Source organism: Rhagoletis pomonella, unplaced genomic scaffold (assembly GCF_013731165.1).
Source record: "Rhagoletis pomonella isolate Grant_MI unplaced genomic scaffold, Rhpom_1.0 Rhpom_scaffold_00008, whole genome shotgun sequence".
Lineage (NCBI taxonomy): Eukaryota > Metazoa > Arthropoda > Insecta > Diptera > Tephritidae > Rhagoletis > Rhagoletis pomonella.
The window spans coordinates 17,331,482-17,354,140 of NW_023458562.1; the positions used below are offsets into that span (position 1 = coordinate 17,331,482).

Here is a 22,659-nt window from a genome sequence, read left to right on the forward strand (position 1 = left end):
CTCTCTCACAAAAAAAAATCTTAAAAACTCCGAAATTGCATTTTTTATACTAGAATTTAATGGGCTACAAAACTGCATACTTAAGACACTTCGGAAAAATATGATTAAAAAGTTGAAAATATACATGAAAATTTATTGAAATTATATTTTTATTTATTTTTGTTGTAGAACGAACCATATTTTTATAAAAAATTAGCGGAAAAATATTAGAATAGAAATTGGTGCATATATTGCGTGAAATTAATTGTGCCGGCAGTGTACATGTGTCTGCATGAAGAAAGATATATTCATATGTATATCTGTGTTCATATGGAATAGTAGCTTATGTCGAAAGGCTGGCTTTAGTTAATGCAGGCATGCGAATGATTCACTGGCGCCGAGCCGTTGAAGAACTTTTGGCAAATAAACGTGCAAGAAATAGTTCCGATACTAGCAAGTCAATATTCTTATTTAGTCGCATCAAAAAATTCCTTGTCGTTCAAAGAATAAAGAGTGTGCCGCATTATACTAAAGCCAGCTACCCGACATAAGCTACTATTCCATACGAACAGAGATTTGTATATATATTTATATGTATGTATATCCATAGACTATGGCGCGACGATAGCATTAATAACTTCTTTGTTGATTTAATGATTGCTATTCAATCATTATAGCGGCCCATACATATTTGTTACATAAACACATGCAACCAAAATTCTTTGAAGTGAAAAGAAAAGCTCTATATACGTATACCTCTATATACGAATAGCTGTGATTGTAAACTAATTTGCATTTATCTAGCTAAAAGCAATTAAAAAAATCAGACAAGTAATTTTTAAGCAAAAAACATAACCGACTTCAATTCTTCTATAACAATTAGGATTACCGTTAATTGCTTCATTATCCAATGATCCGATCTAAACCAAATGAGTAGGGGACCTCCCTTTAAGTACCACCTTTCCGATAGAAAACGAGCTATCGAAATCGGTTGACGTGGTCCAAAGTTATGCATGCGGTAACATACATAAAAAAAATATTCCGACGAATTGATAACCTTCTTTTTTTTGAAGTCGTTGGCACACGCCTGTCAGCCCAAGCACTAATCTGGCGCTTATTGATGACTGCGCAGGCATACGACTGCAGTGGAGGTAAAAAAAAATTAAGGGAACACCTTGGAAATTTTTGTGTTTAGTAACTAGGGGATGTCTGCGTGTGCAGCGTAGCGTGGGGGCAATGACGTTCTTATGGCGCATTGACGCAAAGATAATTATACTTAAAGGAAAAATATATATGAAAATAAAACAAAAAATATAGTGATAATACACTGAGAAAAACGATTGGTTTCGACAACTAAAGTTATTTAGTTCCCGAATTTTGACAATATTTGGAAACTGTTACCAAGGATTGGGAACTATTACCATGGGTTGGTAATTATAACTAAATATATTAAAGCTTCTAATATGCATCTAGGTTGTAACAAATCGTTAATTTAGTTGAAGGGTTTGGTTAATACTAATAAATATTTCTTTGAAGCATATTTCTACAAATTCCATTCAACTTAACGTGTGGTTCATAAAAGGATGTTATTAAGCTCTGCTAATGCAGATAAGCTTTGTTTCAACACATGGTTTAGTCATAGTTACCAAATCTTAGTTGAGACAACCACGATTTGGTTTGAGAGTGGAACATATTCATGCTTGTGAGCCACCCCTAAAGAATGCTGAGCGCTCTCTGAGCACATCTGTGTTTCATATACGAAGAGCGCCAGCTGAGCAATACACACAGTCCCACTTATTGAATCGTTTGAATGTGCTAGTATGCCGACCATTGTATTCTCCCAATCGTGCTGACCATTGCATTGTGCGTGGAAATCATTGCTCCGCTACCGCTGTTCGTATATGGGTGAATCCCGCATGTGGTCCCAGAGCGCTCAGTAAGCTATGGCATGTCGATCGCTGCGTTAGGTAGAAAAAGAAAAGTGTGTGCTAGGACATGCACAGAATGGTTTGTCTCAATTTCAGTTTTTCTATCACCGCGAGTGGTTTCGGTGCGGGTATGGTTATTTAAAAATATAAAGTTTGATGCCAACCGGGGTTTCTTAGTGGATATATAATTTATGTGAATTATAATTTGAAAGTGTCTATTTAGCCAAGGAAAAAGCAAAGCAGTATACTTCCAGCAGATATTGACCTGGGTTTTCGCACGACTGTTCCTGTTTCATCGTCGTTTTTTAGGAAATTCATACCACCATATACATATGTATTATTTACTTTAGTAACTAACTTATGTAAATATGTATGTATTTTTTATGCTTAATATATGCAAATAAAAGAAGAAAGTAAACACAACAAACATCGAGTAAATTTTTATTTGTGTCAAACTGAAACTTTTTTTCCAATAATAAACGGTTAGCTGATTCAAGTCTACAGCAAGTTCACAAAATTAATTGATTGAACTTGTATCAACCAAAGCATTGTTTATTTTTGCTCAACAATGATTTGATTCAACTAACAATATTGTCCAATCAAGGTAGTCGTTTTGCAATTATTAACAAATATACATTTGTCCCAACTAGAAGTCTTAAGTAAATTGCAGACTTTCGTGAACTATATATTTATTTCGCCATATCCAACTATGCCACTTGATCACTATAACCAAATCTTGGTTATTATAACTAAACCTTTTTCTGGGTGTAGCGCGTTGCAAGCCCGATATGAATTAAGTTATAAGATATATGCATGTACCTAAGTAACTTTTGTGAAATTGCTCCTATGGCTATTGCTCCTCAAATAATCACGAAAAATTTGATGGTATCATGCTAAAGGGAGATACCTTGTATAGAAATAAATCTGAATTGTTCCGGTACCATAGAGCCGACTGTCATAGAAATAATTTCTATATGTCTTTCGTTTTCCTCAGTGCATCTATTGTATGCACCTCAAGGCTAGAGCTTTTATATTCACTACATTAGACCTAAGCAAGCTAAAGGATTCGTTGCTCAATGGTTTTAGGAAACACTTGATTCGAAGTAGTTTTGAATAAACTTTTTTGGAAAATGTAAGCCTCTGAGCCAGATTTGTAGATAAAGAGTAAAGTACGAGTGGAATTACTACAAACTAAGAACTTTTTTTGCGCTTCTAAAATACATATATTTAGTTTATGCATTGTATCGGGCACAATGCGAGTTCAAGGTGTGGAATTCGAGGCAGAACGTATTCAAAATTTGCTATAAATATGAACATATGCCAAAATTTATTAACATTAAATATTTATACACACATTATAGCCCCCAAAAAGTGTATTGGCTGCCACTTGAATAATAGCTTCCTCCACAGCCCCACACAAACAGCAATCGCAGTTATTTTTATTATCGTTCATTAGCGCCAACAAATGTTTCGAGCGTGCACTTGCACTTTTTACCTTCGCTGAGTTTATTTAGTACTTTTTTTTAACCGTATAAACAGTCTTTTTTTGTAACTTTTTTGTTTGCTAATGCGCTTGGTTATTTACACTTTTCAAATGGATCAAAAAAGGGAGCTAATTATAAATAAATTCGTGAGTGCTTGAGGAATTTCACAAATATCTATGCGCAAATTTAAATTAAATAAAAAGATATTAAGCCAAAGGCGATATACATAAAAAGTAATGAACGCATTTGGGGTGGGAGAAGTAGCAAAAGAAGCAAAAATTAGCAGCGGTGAACAGAAGTGTAATAAAAAAAAAAAACGAAATACGTAGATTAGAAACTTTTACTAAATGCAGACAAACGCTATAAAAAAAAACTAAAAGTTATAAAAACTAATTGGCAGTTAGCGACTAGCCGCACGTTTTGCAGTAAAAATAATTCATCGCCTGCTTGCTTATATTACTGAATAAGTAATTATAATAAATTGCAACTTAATTGATTGGTGTCTACATTCCTAATGTGCCATGCCGGATTGGACTGTCAAGATTAAGGCGCTAACACGGGCAAATTTCAAAACTATTTAGGTTATATGCATACACGCCGCGTCATTATTATAAGCGCACCACATATTGACAAGTTTTAACAAATATTTTTTTTTTATGTTATTTAATATTAGTTATTTTTTTTTTTAATAAAAATATGGTTTATTTTTAACAAACGCCGTGTGCAATAGAGTGAAAGGTTGATGTACATAGCTAGGACTTTCCGTCTCGATTTTTTGTGTTCCTGACGGTGTTGTGCATTTTCTTCCATACAAAGTATGACAATTTTTTATATGGAAGAAAATAAGCGTAAAGTATTTCTAGAAATCTAATTAAAAATCTTCGAATATTTGCGAAATTTTTTAGATTTCTTTTTCAATATTGTTTGAAACTTGGATTTCTATTTTTTTTTTTAGAGAATAATCTATATCTCAAAAAAAAAGAAATAACTAAAAAAATTTAAAAGTTGGAAAACTGTGGTGTGCTTATAATTATGACAGGGAGTGTATACTATATCTTTTCAAAAGTAGATAGTACGCGATTAAAGAATTCAATGAACAATTAGATTAATAAGTCATTTTGTGTGGACAGTCAGCAGCATGACCACACTGACTTGGTGGCAAAGAGTCCCGAGTTATCGCCTTTGCAGCAATGATTTGAATGCATTTCCAACACGCTTACGCCATACAGATCATTAAGAACAAGCCCCCTCAGAGGCAATGCACATACTCACAATTCTCATGGCACTCGGTGTAAACGTGAATAACACGTGCGCGCCAAATACCCAATACACCGTGCGACTTAAGTTATCGCTAACACAGCAAATATGTAGCAATTATTTTTTTATTAGTTTATGATAAAAAAAAATAGTTTTTGTCCACTACAGTGATTGGTAATCTGCTCGCGACCATCAGCGGTATTATTTGGGGCGTTGCTGTGTTTGAGCAGCGCAAAAAGAAACAAAAACAAAACAACGGTATGTGAGAAAAAAAGCAAAAAGAAGTATGTAGTAAGAGGCAGGTGCGTCGAAAGGGGTGTACGAAGACATGCTGCTACACACACACACACACACAGACGCACACCCACGCACGAACCCGTACAACAACTTGCACTCAAAACACTTTCAGCGCTATCGTCGTGCGCTTGTTGTGCTTATCTCTTATCTAATTTTGTATTTCTTGATTGTTCTTGGTATGTGCCGGAAACCCCCTCCCTCTATAACTCTCTCGCTTGTTTGTAGCTACATACCTATAAGTATGTAGTGTCTATCAATATATTTTTTATTATATAGTAATTTATTAATGTGTACTTCCAATTAACGTTTTTTGTTTTTTTTTTTTGTTTTAGGGGTGTTCCTCAGCGCCTCTCAGCGAGGTACTCTGTCTATGGACGCGCGTAGTAGTACATATGTATTTGCCAATTAGGCTTTTACTTAAAATCGTTGAATTCAGTGCGATTTTGGCACTCGCGCCCTACGCGTCTTTAACCGCTTACTCTGTGAAAACGCTAAAAGCAGTCGTTCTCTCGACTATGGTTGACGATTGACGGCTGAAGTAAATTTATTTTGGTTTTGGCTTTTGATTTGTACCAATTAACTATGTTTGCGTCGTTTAACGGTAATTCTATATGAAATCTGACGTTCTGTTAATCCGATAACAATGCTTGCGTGCAATGCTCGGACTTTAGCAGCGCAAAACAGTTGCGTACTTGATTGATTTGTGATTTGTTTGACGCCTGCGATCGGACTTTTAAAATATGACTTTTTTGTGCTTCAAGCAAATGCTCTTGATTTATGAACACTTGCATTATGATTATGATCTTTACTGTGATTGCCACATTGATAATGAAATGGACTTTTCAAGTTGGCTTCTCACATGGACACTGAATTAATGATTTATTATAGAGTGATTTGTTGAGATTTTCCGCTATTGAAAAAGGATCAGTTTAAGTGCTGATCTCCTATGCGTGGAAGAAGAACTGTGCGGTAAATGATGTAAGTACGCAAAGGAGTGTAAATTGTGCAGATACTTTTTACAGTTGATCAAGTTCTTTAGTTACTAATATCAATATGATATTTAAATGTTTTATATTTTTTTTTAACAAAACCTTTATCAGCTTCATACTGGAAATTAGACGAACGTGCAATGCCGAGTTCAGTTCTCGTTCACTGACCCAGTTGTCTTTAGCTGATAAGTGCAATAACAATAAAACCGTTATTGACCAATTCACTAATTTTGATCAGCTGTTGCCAAGCTTTTTGGCTCTTTTTTTTGATTATCCAAAGTGAAGATAACGATCACGAATTGATTAAATGCTTTTGTTTGCCGCCAATAAAGTAATGTAAACAAGTCCGTAATAAAATGTGGAAAATAGTGTGCCAATAAAGGGGTTGCTAACTTAAAAAAATGGCCAGATAAGTGAATGGAATTTTCTCAACAACGCTGGTTATAAATGATGTTGTTTTTTATATAAATCGGTATGTACATATCGTCACCTGAAATGCAAAAAGCCGTAGCTAAAAAAATATAAGTTTTTCACATAAAGCGATTTGGAAACTTTTAATTCAATGACAAAAAAAAAATTTTGATTTTTAATTAGCTATGGCCTTTTGCATTTCAGGTGACAATATGACATAGATAGAGACAGCTGAGAGCTAAATATTTTATTCTGAACAATGCCTGCCAGTTTAATGACATCTAGTTTGTGATAAAGAAAAGTGCATTCAAGTTTTGTAAATATTTTAGATAAATTTATTTTCGACATTACCAAAAATTTGCTGTCTTCCTGAGTGGCTGTCTATTAAAAAAGGATCATAAATTGAATCATTGAAAATTGGCAATAAAGTGAGAGTATGTTCAAAAGCTGCCGAACCCTAATGAAAATTGGCAACGTGGCATATTTTTTCTGTAGGCCAAATCTTTCAAGCTTCCCACATAGTGGCTTTAGCGAACCAAATTCCATTTAATATTTTCATAAAAAAGATTACAACACCACACATTTTTGATAACATTTCAATCTACTGTGAAAATTGGCAACAACGCAATTTTCACAAGTTCTAAAATTACTTTCAAACATATCTGTAGGTACAGCTTTCTTTTATATACGCACTTAAGAATTACAATGAAAATTGAAAACACAGCTTTCTTTTGTATTTAATTTAAATTTTTGCAATTGCACAAGTCATTAATTTTAAATGGTTTTTACTTTCACCAGTTATTGAAAATGCTGCTTTATATCACTACTGGACAACTCCTCGAAACGTAACGCGTTGTCACCGAGTTTTAAATATTTGCACGAAGATTGCGCAACTGTGCAACACTTGTTTGACGATTGTGGCATGAGTTTACTTACAATAATGACTTGTCTAAAATGCGACTATTCACAATGACGTGCGAAAAGGTGTCATGTAACTTATTGTTTTGCAATTCGCACTTTGGTCTACTAAATAAATATGAATAGGCAGGCATTTCCCAGATTTGCGCTTATTAAGATTTCCAGAAAAACAAAATGCTTGAGTGTCGTGCTTCTTTGCGTGTATTGTTTATAGAAATAGAGGGTTAGTTACTACACCACCGTTGGTTGGAGGGTGTTTCATGTAAAACCACATTTTTACAGTAAAGCGCACAGCGCTCACGGAAGCAGTGAAGCCGTTGTAAAAGTAAGCAATAACAAAATTGCAACAATAGCAAAAAATAACAATACATATGTTTTCTTTTTTTGTTAGTTATTTAGCTAGCAAAGGGTGGCCAGAGTGAGGAAGTGGCAAACAATAGGTAGGAAATAAAAACTTAAAACAGAAAAAAATAAAAATAAAAGTGGGAAGAAATAAAATGCTCACCCCACAGCCATTTGCAGCAACAACCCTTAAACAAAAGCGTATTTATACAAAAATAAATAAAATGCATAAAAAACCAGCGGCGCAAAAAAGAAGAGCAGCGAAAAGTGCAAGTTTTTTTTTTTTGAATAGTAGTTTTTGTCACACCTACTTGTCACTTTATTGCGCTAGAATGCAGTAGCATGAGTAACGCTTGTAAGTGTAAGAATTACATTAAGTGCGCACCTCGATTTAGGGCAAGCGTAGAAATGTTTTCACTACAAGTATACAAATGTTACAAGTCTGTATAATAAGTCACGCTCTTACACAAAGGGTAGTACTTCTCTTGCTACAACGTAGGCCCACTTTTGTGCGACCATTTATTTTAATGGGTGCGAAAAAAATCATTAAAAAGCGCAAAAATCGGCTCAAAGTGCTAAATATAGAGGGCCACTTGGCTGGCTAGCGGTTAATGGAAATAGGAAGCCTGATGCGTTTTTTGCATGGAGAAGATGAAAGTGGGGGAGCAGCAGTGCATGCGTGCATATTGTTTTCATTGTATTGAAACTGTATAAGTAAGGGGTGCGAAAATGAAAATTAAGTGCATACACATTGCAATAGTGTGAACAGGGACTTATTCACGAGCTAAGTAGTGGTGTTAGCTTGAGTGTACGGCATTGTAAGTGAGCGCAGCATGCGCTGCATGACATTTCACACTAACTCTTGCATTACATGCCAACATAGTTCACCCTCTTTGCGAGGTACAGTAGACGTGTAAAGTGAAAGTGCAATCGAGCGTGCGTGAAAATTTCCGAAAGCGTTCCGGGTAGCGTTAAACGCATTGCCTTGCGCTTAAGGCGCTGCCTGCCTCTTCAACGCTTTTTATGCAGTATGCTTCTAGCTGACTGTGAAACAGCGGCACATACCCAATTATTATCCGATTACATGATTGATAAACGAGAAAATTCGATAAGAAGTAGTATATCAGGAGGTCTTAGGATTTAACCATTTTTTATTGTACCGCTAGACCCTTATCTATCACCTTTTCCGCCACACTGCTGTTACCCTTTGCAAGCGTTTTTCACGACTAATTTTTTGAGGAACACACTTTTCGCCTGTAGTGTGACGAATTTTTTACGCCGTACTAATGGATTTGTGTGACAGCGCATTAATGATGCTGTTTTACGTTTTTTGGGCGTTGGCTGTAGGGACGCGGTCTTTGCGGGTTGTTTCCTTTTTTTTTAACAACTAAAGGAGAGCGTTTGTTTAGGCTAAACTTTTTATTGAATTTTCCTTTGTTGTTCTAAATGTTGCTTTTGTGCGCTGCTTAAGCCTTTGGAAAATGCGCCACTGTGGAAATCCCAACAGACGGCTCGTGTTGCACGTGTCATCAATCAATACAATTTGACTGACGAAAAATTTATAGCTACCAAATTGCTTATAGATTGTAATTTGATTGGCATTGTGTGTATGTGAGAACAAACCGCAGGGCAATTGCGAAAAAGTGCTGAAGGGATTTAAGTAACGAAAAAGATGGCCGCTGATAGCACAGTGAAAGTATTGAGTATGTGGTTTCGAGAAGATTAGCAGCTTTAGCGCAGAATGGTAGGCACGGGGAAGAAATTTCTTATTTTGGAGGTGTAGTACATAAAAGGCCTAAAAATGCTTTTTGCTTTCGATCAGGTTTTTACAAAATCGGTTTGTATGTCAAGCGTTTGCAAGGTGGGCAGATATTTTATTCATCATTATGTTTGAATTTTAGGGATATGTGGGGATAGCTTTAAAAAAGATCGAGAACCGAGTGAGATATTATCCAGATCAAGCTAAGATAACTACCCCAAGCAGTAAGCCCCTGCTCTGATCACAAGCATCGCTCCTCTGTGAAGTGATATTATCCTAGAACAATCCCCTTTCTGATAATAAAACTCCAAGCTATGACATTTCCTTTACCTTTCCTTCCCAATTTTTTCTTTTTATTTCTCTTATTTTTATTCGGCTGTTGCTGTGCTTTTTCTTTATGAAACCTAGAAAATTAAAAGTTTAAAATTCCACAAATAGTTCTTCAATAAAACTTACAGTTTTTCACTAATAACCTACTTGCCTCACGTTTTTGAAACAATTAAGCCTTAAATTTAGAATTAAAATATAAAAAAAAAACTTCTAAACAAAAGCAGTAATTTTGCAGCATTTTAAGTTGTTTGCCAGTCAATCAGACAACTTTTTAGCACACTTTAGTAAACATTCTTTTACGTCGCGCTTCCCCCACCAAACTCACTTGGTGCTCCCTTTACATTTTAGGTCATTCAACTGTTAAATTAGCGCTCGGTGCGCTTGAAACAAAAGTCAACAACAGTGAAAATGTAACAAATTGAAGAGTAAAAGGGGCGTAAAATCGCAACTGCTATGCAATGGCAAATATTGATACTTGACGTTGCACGTTTTCATTACAGTTGTAACTTTGTTGCACTTCAATGGCAGACGAGGTAGAAAATGTGTGCAAATGTCACATTCCAATCCGAAAGCACATAAACGACGCTAACAAGCCTAACACCACAAAAGTGGAAATGCAAAAACAAACAAGATAAAAACAACGTGAGTGAGATAAAAAAGGATAACATTTAAATGCGAATAAAATACAAAAAAAAATATTGTAAAACAAAAGATAAATATGAATAAAAGAGTATTACAAACTGCTTGGCAACGTTATCCTGTCAAAGATATGTCAACTTAAGTACTTCAACTTTTCTATATCACTCCCTCCCACTTCTGCCTCTTTTTGCTGTTATATGCGACTTTTTTTTTACTAACTGTATGTATATTCTGTGTATTTGTTTTTTTTTCTTGGCTTCATTGTTGCTGATTAACTTCCGATTGTTGTTTGCTCTCTGTGGTTCTTCACATATATATTTTTATATTTTATATGACTCCCTTGTGGCTTTGGCTCAGGAGTAGCTGTTCTAACTACACTGCCCTGACGTGATTTGTGAGTTATATCTTTATGTATATATGTAAATTCAACCATAATTGAATATGTATTTGTATACAGGTCCTTGCTGGCGAAACCCTGAAATGCTCATGCGAATGTTTATTTGTGGCTTTCGCGTACAAGCGCAACCATGGATGGCATGAAAAGCCTGCGGCTAGTCTAGAGATGAGCTTACTAATACGAAATGTAGATAGCTTACTACATACATATGTATGTACCTACAATACACGTGACTTTTTTACGTGTTTCTTCTGTACCTTGCACGCATACATATGTACATACATACATACACACATGCAAATCCTTATTGTATGTGTGTATTGCCTTTAACGTCGTTCTTTGTCCTTACTTTTGCTTATACTTACTTAAAGTACAGATCTTTTATTTGCATCATTTATTGTTCTTTCGTACAAGTATACCTACTTTCTGGCTTCTTTGACTGTTCCTTTGCCTACTCCCTTCTGTTTTCTACTTAACTGCTTGCAATACAATGCTATTATGGGACTTTTGTTGAGCTTTTGAATCCTTACTTTGCTGCTTTATTCAATGACTGCTTCTTTTCAATGTTTTGCTCTGTGCCTTCCTTCAATTTTTTTCGCCCCGATTTCATTATTTCTCAACGAGTTCGAGTGAAGTCACAATCGGATGATGCAAAAATGTTTATGAATTTCAATTTAAACATCTGACTGAGGCTAGAATTCGGCAGAGTGTGCGAGTTTAAAGAACACAAATAGCTTTAAGAACATTAAAAACAATTTATAGGAATGCCTCTCAGTTTTAAAGCTGGTATGTATGCAATGAATGCTTAAGCATTTTTTTAACACATGTAATTGTTAAAGTTTGCTCAAAATGACGTAAATAAACCAGCCCCATGTGCATTTCCCACTCCGCTGGCTTCAATATACCTTCAAAGTCAACTACTGTCATTAGCGGCTCGCCTGCCAGCACCTGGGTGGCTGCTTCAAAAAAATCACGTACCAAATTCTTTAACTAACTTAACGTCACTAAGAAACACGCTGACGGAATGCCTGACAAGCATTAACGAAGAAGCAAGTATATCGGGAACGCGGCGCAAAACAGTAGTAGTAACAAAACACTCACAGGAAAACAAACAACAATCCAAAAACGTAGTAGACACAGCAAAAAACAAATGTTAACAAATAGAACAAGTAGCTTTCCGACAGCATATTAGAACAAGAACAGAGGAGAAACGTGAGCAACATAGACAGCGAATTTTGTGGTGTGCTGGAGAATGCTTAACAAATGCTACAAAAAAATTATTGACAACTAATGCTAATCTTGAGTTCAAAATACACAGTGGAAAAGCAAGAACTTAGTGGGAGAACAGTAGCAGCAATCAAGTACAGAAATCAATAGTTAGAAAATTTACACAAAATAAAAATAAATTCTAAATTCAATGTCAGCTTGCTAAAAATTCAGAGCACGAATTGTTTAAGCGGAGCTGAAGAACAAAACGTGTAAGCTGGGAAGTGATGTATGAAAAACTTAAAACAAAGCGGACTTACCACAGTGCATACAGAAAACTGTGTGGAAACTCTCATTACAAAAAAAAAACTCAAGCCAACTACAAAAAAACAACAAAGTGATTAGGTTAAAAAGATATCCAACATCAAGAGTGTATGAATGACAGCTCAAATATATGCGAAATGTTCTTCGACACGTAACAAAGCGTAGGCTTCTGGAAAAGGAAAACTAACCCGACTCCATATTGGCTTTTGGAGCTACTTTGTGACCAGACTGTGGTAATTACATACTCCACCAAAAGTGTAAGAAAAAAGGAAAAGGATTATGTGCAGAGCAGCGAAAACAAGCAGGTCACGTAGGTCAGTAGTAAACTAAAGAAGTAAAATAAATAAAAATAAATAATAATAAAAGTACAAAAACAAAATGACGTAATGAAACACAGGCTGTGTGAGTAGCCACCTTTGTGGTGGGGCTAAACTTTGTGGAACATTTGAAAATAATAGGGTTCATGCAAAGACACGCATAGAAAATGACTACCCGTACAGACGATTACCATATCAAATTACAAACCAACCAGGCTATCAATGATGTTCCGAGAAGCTAAGCTGAGAAATATGTACATATGTAGTAGACCGTGCAGGGTAGTTATTAAAAAAATATATGTGTGTGTGAGTTTTTTTGTAAGCGGCGAAGCTTGCTGTTTTTTTTCCAAGCTTCTTTACGAATGCGGCTTGGCATTGCTAGGTGGTTAAACAATACTTGATTTATGCTAAGACCACAAGTCGATAATGCCAAATGGCTGTTTGGTTGATTACAAAACGCAAACTTTGAAGGCGCTCGTTGCTAAAAATTATCCTTCAAAGGAAACGGGGCAGATATGTACATTAGGATGCAGCTTTCGCTATACAAAAGAAAAAAAAAGGTCATGTTTTTCCAAAGAAATTTTAAAACCTATTATATCTTAAGACTTCTGCGCAAATATTTCGGAAAAATAATAAGTTTTACACCAAAAAATCTAGTTTTTATTTATATTTAAATAAAATTAATTTTTAAAAATATGTTTGCTTAAAAGGTCTGCATAAGAGTGTTTAAAGATTTTATCAACAGAATCAAAATAATGAGTTTTTAGAGATGTTTGCAAATGGGTTTAGCGCACGTACATAGAAACATTTTTTTTTTTACCGGAATATTTTGCGCTTGCCTTAAAAGGTAATAAATTTTATAATCCCGGTGAAAAAGGCGCAACTTCTTTTTTTGGTGAGGCATCCTAATGTACATGCATATGTAGTAGGAAAAAACCTAGATAATGAGTGTTGTGTGCCAAAACTATTTGAGTTTGCTGCTCGTAATAATACATGTTTGGCGCAAACTGGTAAAAGTTCAACTATGGCGGCAGAAAGAGTGGTGTACTATGAACAAATTCGTTCAAAGTTGAAGGCTCTTCGCTACTTTTGGTTTGCCTTGTGTGCCATAAAATGTTTCGAGATTTGGCAAAATGCCCAACGTGTATGTATGCAAGGTAACTATTTCTCGTATCCTTGTGTTTAAATTTAAAGTGTGTATAGAGAAGAGCTAGGAAAAGAAGGTTGTTCGAATGGAGGCTTTAAAAGTTAGAAAGAACTAGAAAAAAGCTTCAAAATTTTATTCGCTGCTATGGCTAACTGCATAGCAGTCCGATTTACGTAAACTCAACGAAAGGACAATCACTGAATCTAAATTGCTATGAAAGTGCGACTCAAAACACATGCTAGGCTCTTAGATATTCGGATTCAGTGATAGAGTTTACGTAGATAACAAAAAATGGACCTCCATTCTCTGAGTATAACTGCCTTTTATAGGCTTACTGGGGTAATAAATATTTAAGCTTCCCTGGGAATCTTATAAGATGGGATTTTATTTATCCTTAAGTTTTTTTCACATTCTACATTTTCACATTTTTAATTTTAATTTTACAATTATTTTATCTAAATTTTTATTCGGCTCTTGCTACCCATTTGCCCGTACTCTAACAAGAGTTGCATTTTATTCTTCCACTCGCTCTTATTTTTTTGTTTGCACTTTCGGCTATTTTATTGATTTTTTCTAAATTCCACAACGACTTGCAGTACTTTAGTGGTTCAATTCTACCTTGCAAATTTTCACTTTTAATTTGGAAATAAAGGCGAAAAAAATATGTAAGAAATTTGGCATACCTTGAAATCACATAAATAAAAAGTCTCCCGCTAAGTCAGACGCCTTTGACACACGGCAAATACCTTAGCGCGTATAACAAATTCAAATACAATGTAAAAACACACACATATACGCCGCACAGTGGAAGAGCTCCATATAACATGTGGCAAAAAGTAGTAAATGTGCTCCGATTTAGTTGAACATTGTAACGTACTCCAGGGTGCCTAGGATTGAATAAATATGAAAAATGGTTGAATTTAGCCTCACTGCAACGCCCACTATACTAGGGTGCGGATATGGTAAATTTTACCTGATTTCAATGAAATTCGATTTGTAGCTTAGTAAGAAATAAATCTGAAATATGGAAAATATCGACCAACTTTCACGCCCACTAACCAAACGAATTCTGGATTCTAATGTGGACTAGTAACATTCATCTATAATCGCAAAACTTTGGTGCAAGATCTCTTTTTGCGTTGAAATGCCGAGATATATAGAAAATTGTGTGGATTGGCGACCAGCCACGCCCCCTGCCACCATACTTGTGTGCGGAAATGGGAAATGTTATCCGATTTCAGGGAAATTCGGCCTGTAAGGTACAAACAAATTTCTCATTGCCGCCCACTAGTGTCAAGGAGGGAGGCCGTGCTGGTCGCCAATTCACATATTTTTTTATATTTCTGGGTTTTTATGCAAAAATATATCTGGCACCATATTTTTGCTATTTTGGAGGTTCGTTACTAATCCTTGCCACATTAAATTACAAAACTCTGATAGCTGGTGGGCGTGGCAGTTGACCGATTTTCATTATATTTCAGATATATGTCTTCTTAGCTTAATCCAAGTTACAAACCGAATTTTATTTCAGTCGGATAAAAGTTACTATATCCGCCCCCTAATGTAGTGGGCATGGCAGTTCCATTCATACAACACCGACTTCCTGAGTCCTTCGCTAACTGCAAGAGTAATTTTTCTCTGGAAAAAATCCTAGACATGTTTAGTGTGTCGAGTCAACCACTTAGTTGGATATTTCCACATATTTCGAAATTAGGACTTTCTGCCATTCTCAGACCACTGTACGCCGCACTCTTTGTGGCTATGGTAGCGCTTAGTCAGTCTATACTATTTGCCCTCTGGGCACTACCTTTTCCGCAAATACATTTACGTACCTTTTATGTAGAATGAGCGTACCTTGAGCAGCACGTTCGCTAGCTGGGCAACTAACCTACCCTACCTCCATCAGCCAAGTATGACTCGCTTCGATGCGGTTTTTTTTCGTAGTCAGTTTGCTGTGCTGCAACCCTCTCAGCATGTTCATTCGCTTTCTAACACTGAGGCCATATGCCTTTTTACCTTTTTTTCAGCGAGCATTTCAAATGGTTCTTCTTCGGCTGACTTGGACTGTTGGTTGCGTTTCTAAGCTGAAATCAATGACCTTTGCGGCGATTATTTTTTGTACTTTTGCAAAAAATTCTTATGCTGTTGAGTTATAAGGAATCTTTGGTAGAATATTCTTTGCACGTGTTTCCTGTCGTTTTTAAGAAAGTACGTGCGAATGTACAAAAGGGAGAATGAGCATGTGTTAAAGCGAAATCCTGGCGGAGAAATTTTTTTTCGGCAGTAAAATGTTAGATTTTAAGATTTGAAGACGAAGTATATTTCACTAATGTACGGCGAAATTTGCCTATTCATCGAAATTTAAACAGTTTAAGCTTTCTAAAAGTTTACTTCTACCATTTTTGCTCCTGCAACACTTACACTTTTCAATGCCTATACGAGAGACTGCAATTTCCCACTCGAAGTAACCTAGAAAACGATTTAACAATTTTAATAGTGCCAACATAGTACAACAACAGCATAGTAAACAGCATATTGAAGCAATTTTATAACAATAGCTAAAAAAAAAATACGAAAGTCATAACAACAACAAAAAAGTGTTAGTGGGGAAAACAAAAGATTTCAATCGATACTATTAACAACAGCCCCTAGTCGAAGTAAGACAAGACAAGTAGACACTTGTGCATAAAGAAAAGTGCTGCCGCATTTATTCGAATAGTCTGTGAGACGGCAAGTATGGCATTTAACAATGCACTCTTTTCTGGTTTCTGGCTAACAAAAATTCCATAACAAAATTTAATATTTTTTATTGCCTTTGCGGCATTGGCAACATTGCATACACTTAATTATAATATTAAGTATGAGATGGAGGAAGAAGAAGACCACATGAGCAGGCATACACACTGTGTAAGAGGTTAATGAAATGTGGCAGATAATACTTAATAATGTGAAAAAATTTAAATGACAATGGACTCTGTTTAAAGTGGCAGTGAAAAATGAGGCTAAAAATTAAGATGCATGAGATCCAATAAAAAATTTATGATAATTTCAACACATCTCAGACAATAATGAAGTAGCATTTTGTATTATTTATTGTGTGCTACCCACTACTCAAAAAAAAAAAAAACAGAAATGCAGAAAATTATGGAAAAGGCGCAAAAAAAAACGATCAGTCATATTTTTGTAACGGAAATCTTTTCTTTATCATACTTAATTATGCGCACTTAAGCAGCGGAATTTGACAGTTCGAGTGCATTGCAATTTGAGTGCCAACTGTCAATACTTATGTAGATACATACTTAGTTGCATGAACACTTTTTTAAAGCAAAAGGTAACTGTAAAGTGGAAGCTGTAGACTACACAAGCGGAAGTGTCAATAGTTAGAAGTGTTTGGAGGAAGTGGCGTGAAAGTAAGCGAAATAAAAGGGAAACATTTGTGAGACTAAACCGATGAAGGTTGAAAAAATGCAGGCAGTAGTTCGAAGAAAAATAAAATTCAAGAAATGGATGGGGAAAAACGTAGGCTGAACTGTTTAGAAATGAAAGTTTTTGAGAATCTTAAATCGATTTTTGGTGTACATAAGTAGTACAAGCCTTTCGAAGAATGAAAGTACATATGTATAATGAATGTATTCTTTTGTTTATTTGATTATTATTATTTTTTTTATAAAAGTATAGCTCATTATCTAACGAAAACCACATAAATTCATATTTCAAACTTTGTGCAAAAATTATAAATATTTTACGAAATTGCATATAAATTTTCAACTTTTTAAACATTTTTTTTTTTAGAATTTTTTTGAGTATGCAGTTTTATAGCCCTAAAAAAGCGCGTTGATTTTTGATAATTTTTATTCTGAACAAAAAAATTTCGAACCTGCTTTATATGGAAAAAATGCTTTAAAAAATTGCCAAAAATCAACGCGCTTTTTTAACCAACTTAAAACTTACACTTCATTGTACTAAAATTTAATGGGCTATCAAACTACATACTCAACATTCTAAAAAATCTGATAATATTTAAATGCAATTTTGCAAAATTTTTATAATTTTTACACAAAGTCTGAAATATTAATTTATAGCGTTTTTGTTAGATAATGAGCTATAATTTTATAAAAAATAATAAATAAACGAAAGAACAATAGGCAATATTTTGAAAGTTGAGGGATCTTATTTTAGAATATATCTTATATAAATTTAAATAGTTTTTGCTTCTCCTGTAAAATTTTTTCAAATTTATCAAATAAGGCCTTTACAACGAGTATACATACATACATATATCACTTCCACTCTGTTTAGAACCTTAGCCCCAGGTCGTACTTTATTCAGCACTATCCACCCACAACGCAATAAATCGTCATGTCATTGTATGCCACTCAGTTCTCAAACGAAAATTTGCATATTAAAAAATCAGTTATTTATTACTGATAATAATTTACGGTTTATAAAAATTTCAAGTCGTAAATTTAAGCTTACATAGAAGCAAGGCACAACACTCAAACGTTCATTTCAAATTCCAAACGTTTTCGAGTGCTAGGTAAGCAGAGAGTGTCATTTTTTTCTTGCTTTTTTGTTTGAAAGTAGTCAAGCCATAAGTCAGCGCTAGCAATTAATTGCACAGAATTTTTTGTGCTTCTCCTATTTTCAATAATACAATTTAAGCATTTTAAAAACGAAGTGAGCTCACGATTTTCGTTTAAAAAATGATTTAATTGTTTTGACGTCTCATGGGACAAATGAATGTAGTTAAATGCGGCTGAGTATGATTTCCTATTACACATACCGATTTATGCTATGCATGAATGTTCATACGACTGTCAACAGGTGATGGTAGCTAACCGCTGAACTGGTGTTCATATGTACATATGTATGTATGTATGTATGTAGTTATTCCATTGAGTATTCATCATTCAGTGGATGCATTGTTTAATTATAATATTTGTTGTTGCTCTTTTTGGTTTACATTTTTAATAACTATATTTATTTCTGCTCAATTACAGGTTACCCCAGTTAACGCTCAATGCCAAGAATACTATTTTACTTATGGTGAGTAGAAAACAATTACTTCAAAGAAAATTTATGAATCATAAATATACTTATTGCGTAGGCATATGCGCACGAATTAAAGCGAAAAAATTGACCTTGAGCATGAGAAGTTTTTAGAGTCACCAAGAATTCTTTCTACACGCCTGAAAAATTGAATTATTAGGTTTCAAAAAAAAATATCTTTAGAAAGATCGTTCAAGCACATCTGGCGTACAAAATTACCAGCACCAATGATCGATCATTATATTTAATGAGAAACCAAAAAAAAAACACTTAAATAAACAGATTGTCAACAATACTCAACAGATCCACTTAGTCTTCTGTTATTTGTCGCTTTTGCCAGATACCAATGCACAAAACAAAATATGAAAAAAATAACTACATTCGATCAGATAACTGCAAGTATATGCATGCTCGAAAAAAATGGACTAAACGCCATTGAACTGTGTCAAAGAGGTCACAAGCAAACTATGAAATAAAAACACTAAATTTTATAAAAAACAAAACTCAACATAACACTCAAATGTAACAACAACAACAACACAAAAAATAATTCTAGCTTTCAAACTTATAATTAAAAACCCCATGCACTTGTCGAGCTTGCTGGCGTCCATACGGCTGGAAATTGGTTCTACTCGCGCCTGATAAAGAGTGTGACAACAGCGCTGAAGCTGGTGTTTATTTTATTTTTGCTTGTAGCTTTTGGGGCATTACATTATGTCTTTCGAATTTTAAGCGTAATCTTGGTTTTCATGCTCGGCTAAGTGTTATTTTTATTGTGACACTTACTTATTTACGATGTGAGCGGCGAGTTTTGGAGCGATTAAATGAAATGTATTTAAGCTGAGCCATGGATCGTTTTTTCTAAGATTTTAAGTAGCTTTTGTTTGGAAGAGCTTTTAATTTTGTTTTAGAGATTCTTTGCTCTCTTTACTTTGCTGCTTCATTTTGCCATGCTCAGTTAATCAGCCGCAATTGACAGATTTCTTAAAATGAAATTTACATATGAATTTTGATTTATATGCCTCATTTGACAATTGTTAGGTCATAAATGTTGGTGCGTTGTCATAGATTATTTTAATTAGTGTACTAGTGCTTTTAAATGTATGTATTTTGTATTTACAAAGTGTCGCAAGTGGCGGATATTGTGTCACCTCGCGGGTGTTTGCTTGCATGAGGAACGAATTTTAGGGCTTTAGGCTTTGTTGGGTATTGGCATTAGGGATAGCTACATATATGCATAAATACATACATATTTTTGATATGGATTATTGTCGAAAATTTGAGTGCATAAAAGAGATGATTTTCAAACAAGACGCCAGGAATGAAGGAGTATTTTTTTTTAAATAAAATAATAATAATAATAATTGGAATGAAACATGTGCATATAAGTAAACTGTCGGTAAATATTCAATTAAAAATGTAGCAAAACAAATATCAAACAGGTGAATTCTTTTTCCAGAAACTAAAGTTCAAAAAAAATTTTAAAATTTTTTCCTGAAGACTTTAGGGACTTCAAACAATTGCCGAATTCTTGAAGTTTTTTCAACACATCAGTTAAACTCAATTTATTCATTATTATTTGCGTAATCAAGATTTTGGAGACTTTAAAAAAAATGGGAATTTGTACAAAATTAACTAAGCATACTTAAGTTATGAAAATGAACGCGTTCTTATAACGGGTGATTTTTTAAGAGCTTGATACCTTTTTTTTTAAAAAAAACGCATAAAATTTGCAAAATCTCATCGGTTCTTTATTTGAAACGTTAGATTGGTCCATGACATTTACTTTTTGAAGATAATTTCATTTAAATGTTGACCGCGGCTGCGTCTTAGGTGGTCCATTCGGAAAGTCCAATTTTGGGCAACTTTTTCGAGCATTTCGGCCGGAATAGCCCGAATTTCTTCGGAAATGTTGTCTTCCAAAGCTGGAATAGTTGCTGGCTTATTTCTGTAGACTTTAGACTTGACGTAGCCCCACAAAAAATAGTCTAAAGGCGTCAAATCGCATGATCTTGGTGGCCAACTTACCGGTCCATTTCTTGAGATGAATTGTTCTCCGAAGTTTTCCCTCAAAATGGCCATAGAATCGCGAGCTGTGTGGCATGTAGCGCCATCTTGTTGAAACCACATGTCAACCAAGTTCAGTTCTTCCATTTTTGGCAACAAAAAGTTTGTTAGCATCGAACGATAGCGATCGCCATTCACCGTAACGTTGCGTCCAACAGCATCTTTGAAAAAATACGGTCCAATGATTCCACCAGCGTACAAACCACACCAAACAGTGCATTTTTCGGGATGCATGGGCAGTTCTTGAACGGCTTCTGGTTGCTCTTCACTCCAAATGCGGCAATTTTGCTTATTTACGAAGCCATTCAACCAGAAATGAGCCTCATCGCTGAACAAAATTTGTCGATAAAAAAGCGGATTTTCTGCCAACTTTTCTAGGTAATAAAATTCAATGATTTGCAAGCGTTGCTCGTTAGTAAGTCTATTCATGATGAAATGTCAAAGCATACTGAGCATCTTTCTCTTTGACACCATGTCTGAAATCCCACGTGATCTGTCAAATACTAATGCATGAAAATCCTAACCTCAAAAAAATCACCCGTTACTTACTTGCAAAGTGGTGAGTTTGTAGAGTTTCTTGAACATTAATTAAAGTTATGTAGAAATTCAAAATAATGTTTGTTTTCAACTGAAAGAAAGAAAAACATACTATAAAAATGTTGAATAATTCTAGGGAAATTTTTAATGTTTGTATTCTTACACTTTTAAAATATCTAAGCGGTTTGAACAACAATTTACGAAAATTGTACGCGGTTTATATCATCAAGGTTGGGCAAAATGCGCTAATACTAGCTTAAGACCTCTCATTATCGCCCATGATACTTACAGAGTCACAGATATGTACTTATGTACATTAGGGTGGTAAAAAAAAAAAGTAAAGTTGGAATTTTAACGCTATCATTGTTCTATACCAAAACCAATTATACCCTTTTTTATTTTGAAATCAAAAAAAATATATATAAAGGTATTTTCTATAGAAAAAAATTTTTTTCGTAGAAATTATATAAAATTCTTGACAATCAATATGTTTATATCGGAAACTTTTTGTCTCTTCAGCAGACTTTCAAAAATAATAACCAATGGTTTATTTAAAAAATTTTTAATAATAAATAAATTTTTAGGTCCCCACAAAATGCAATACGGGGACCCATAAAAATGATTAAACAATGGTAAAATAAACAATCGGGTATTGTTATAAAAAGTTTTCTGAAGAGAAACATAGTTTTCCGATTGATAAATATTGATTTTCAAGAATTATATACCGTTTCCATATGAAATACATCGAAAACTTTGAGCCTCCTCTAAATATTTTTGAAAAAGGGGTATATTTTTTCGATATTAAAATTCCGTTTTAAATTTTTCACCAAATTTTTTTGGACCACCTTAATGTTAATATGTACCGTATTTATGTATGTGTATATGTAATTCACTGACTTATACTACTTTTAAAAATTCGCTAAGATACCACTACGCTAATATACCCAACCACTCAAAATGGCTTACAAATTGCTCTAGAGCAAGACACAAAAATTTACTGTGTTATCAAGGTGTGGAAGCCTTTGAGTGTAATTTTTCAAAACAATTTCACTTTAATTTTGCGCAGTGGCGGTAAATATTTGCCATCAAAGTTTCTTACTTTCGACGGCGAATATTAAAGACCATCCTGACATGCATGGGTCTTAGTATTCGCCTTCGGAGTTATTAAAAGGCAGGAGCTATGCGCGGACGATATGCGGAAGAAATCTTAAGCACACAGCTGTCGAACGATGTAATTATTAGCCAAAAAAATATATTCATGGAAAACGTTAAACTTGGCTTG

At 34.6% G+C, this 22,659-nt stretch overlaps 1 protein-coding gene across 1 annotated transcript in view; it reads left to right on the forward strand.

Annotated features, from left to right (window-relative positions):
• The window catches only part of LOC118745094 (putative uncharacterized protein DDB_G0282129), a 62,965-nt gene that overhangs the window by 27,290 nt on the left and 13,016 nt on the right, over window positions 1–22,659 (forward strand). Inside the window, exon 3 of the mRNA XM_036478631.1 lies at window positions 18,725–18,770. Coding sequence (XP_036334524.1) covers window positions 18,725–18,770 — 46 coding nt within the window. The remainder of the gene's footprint in view (window positions 1–18,724; window positions 18,771–22,659) is intronic.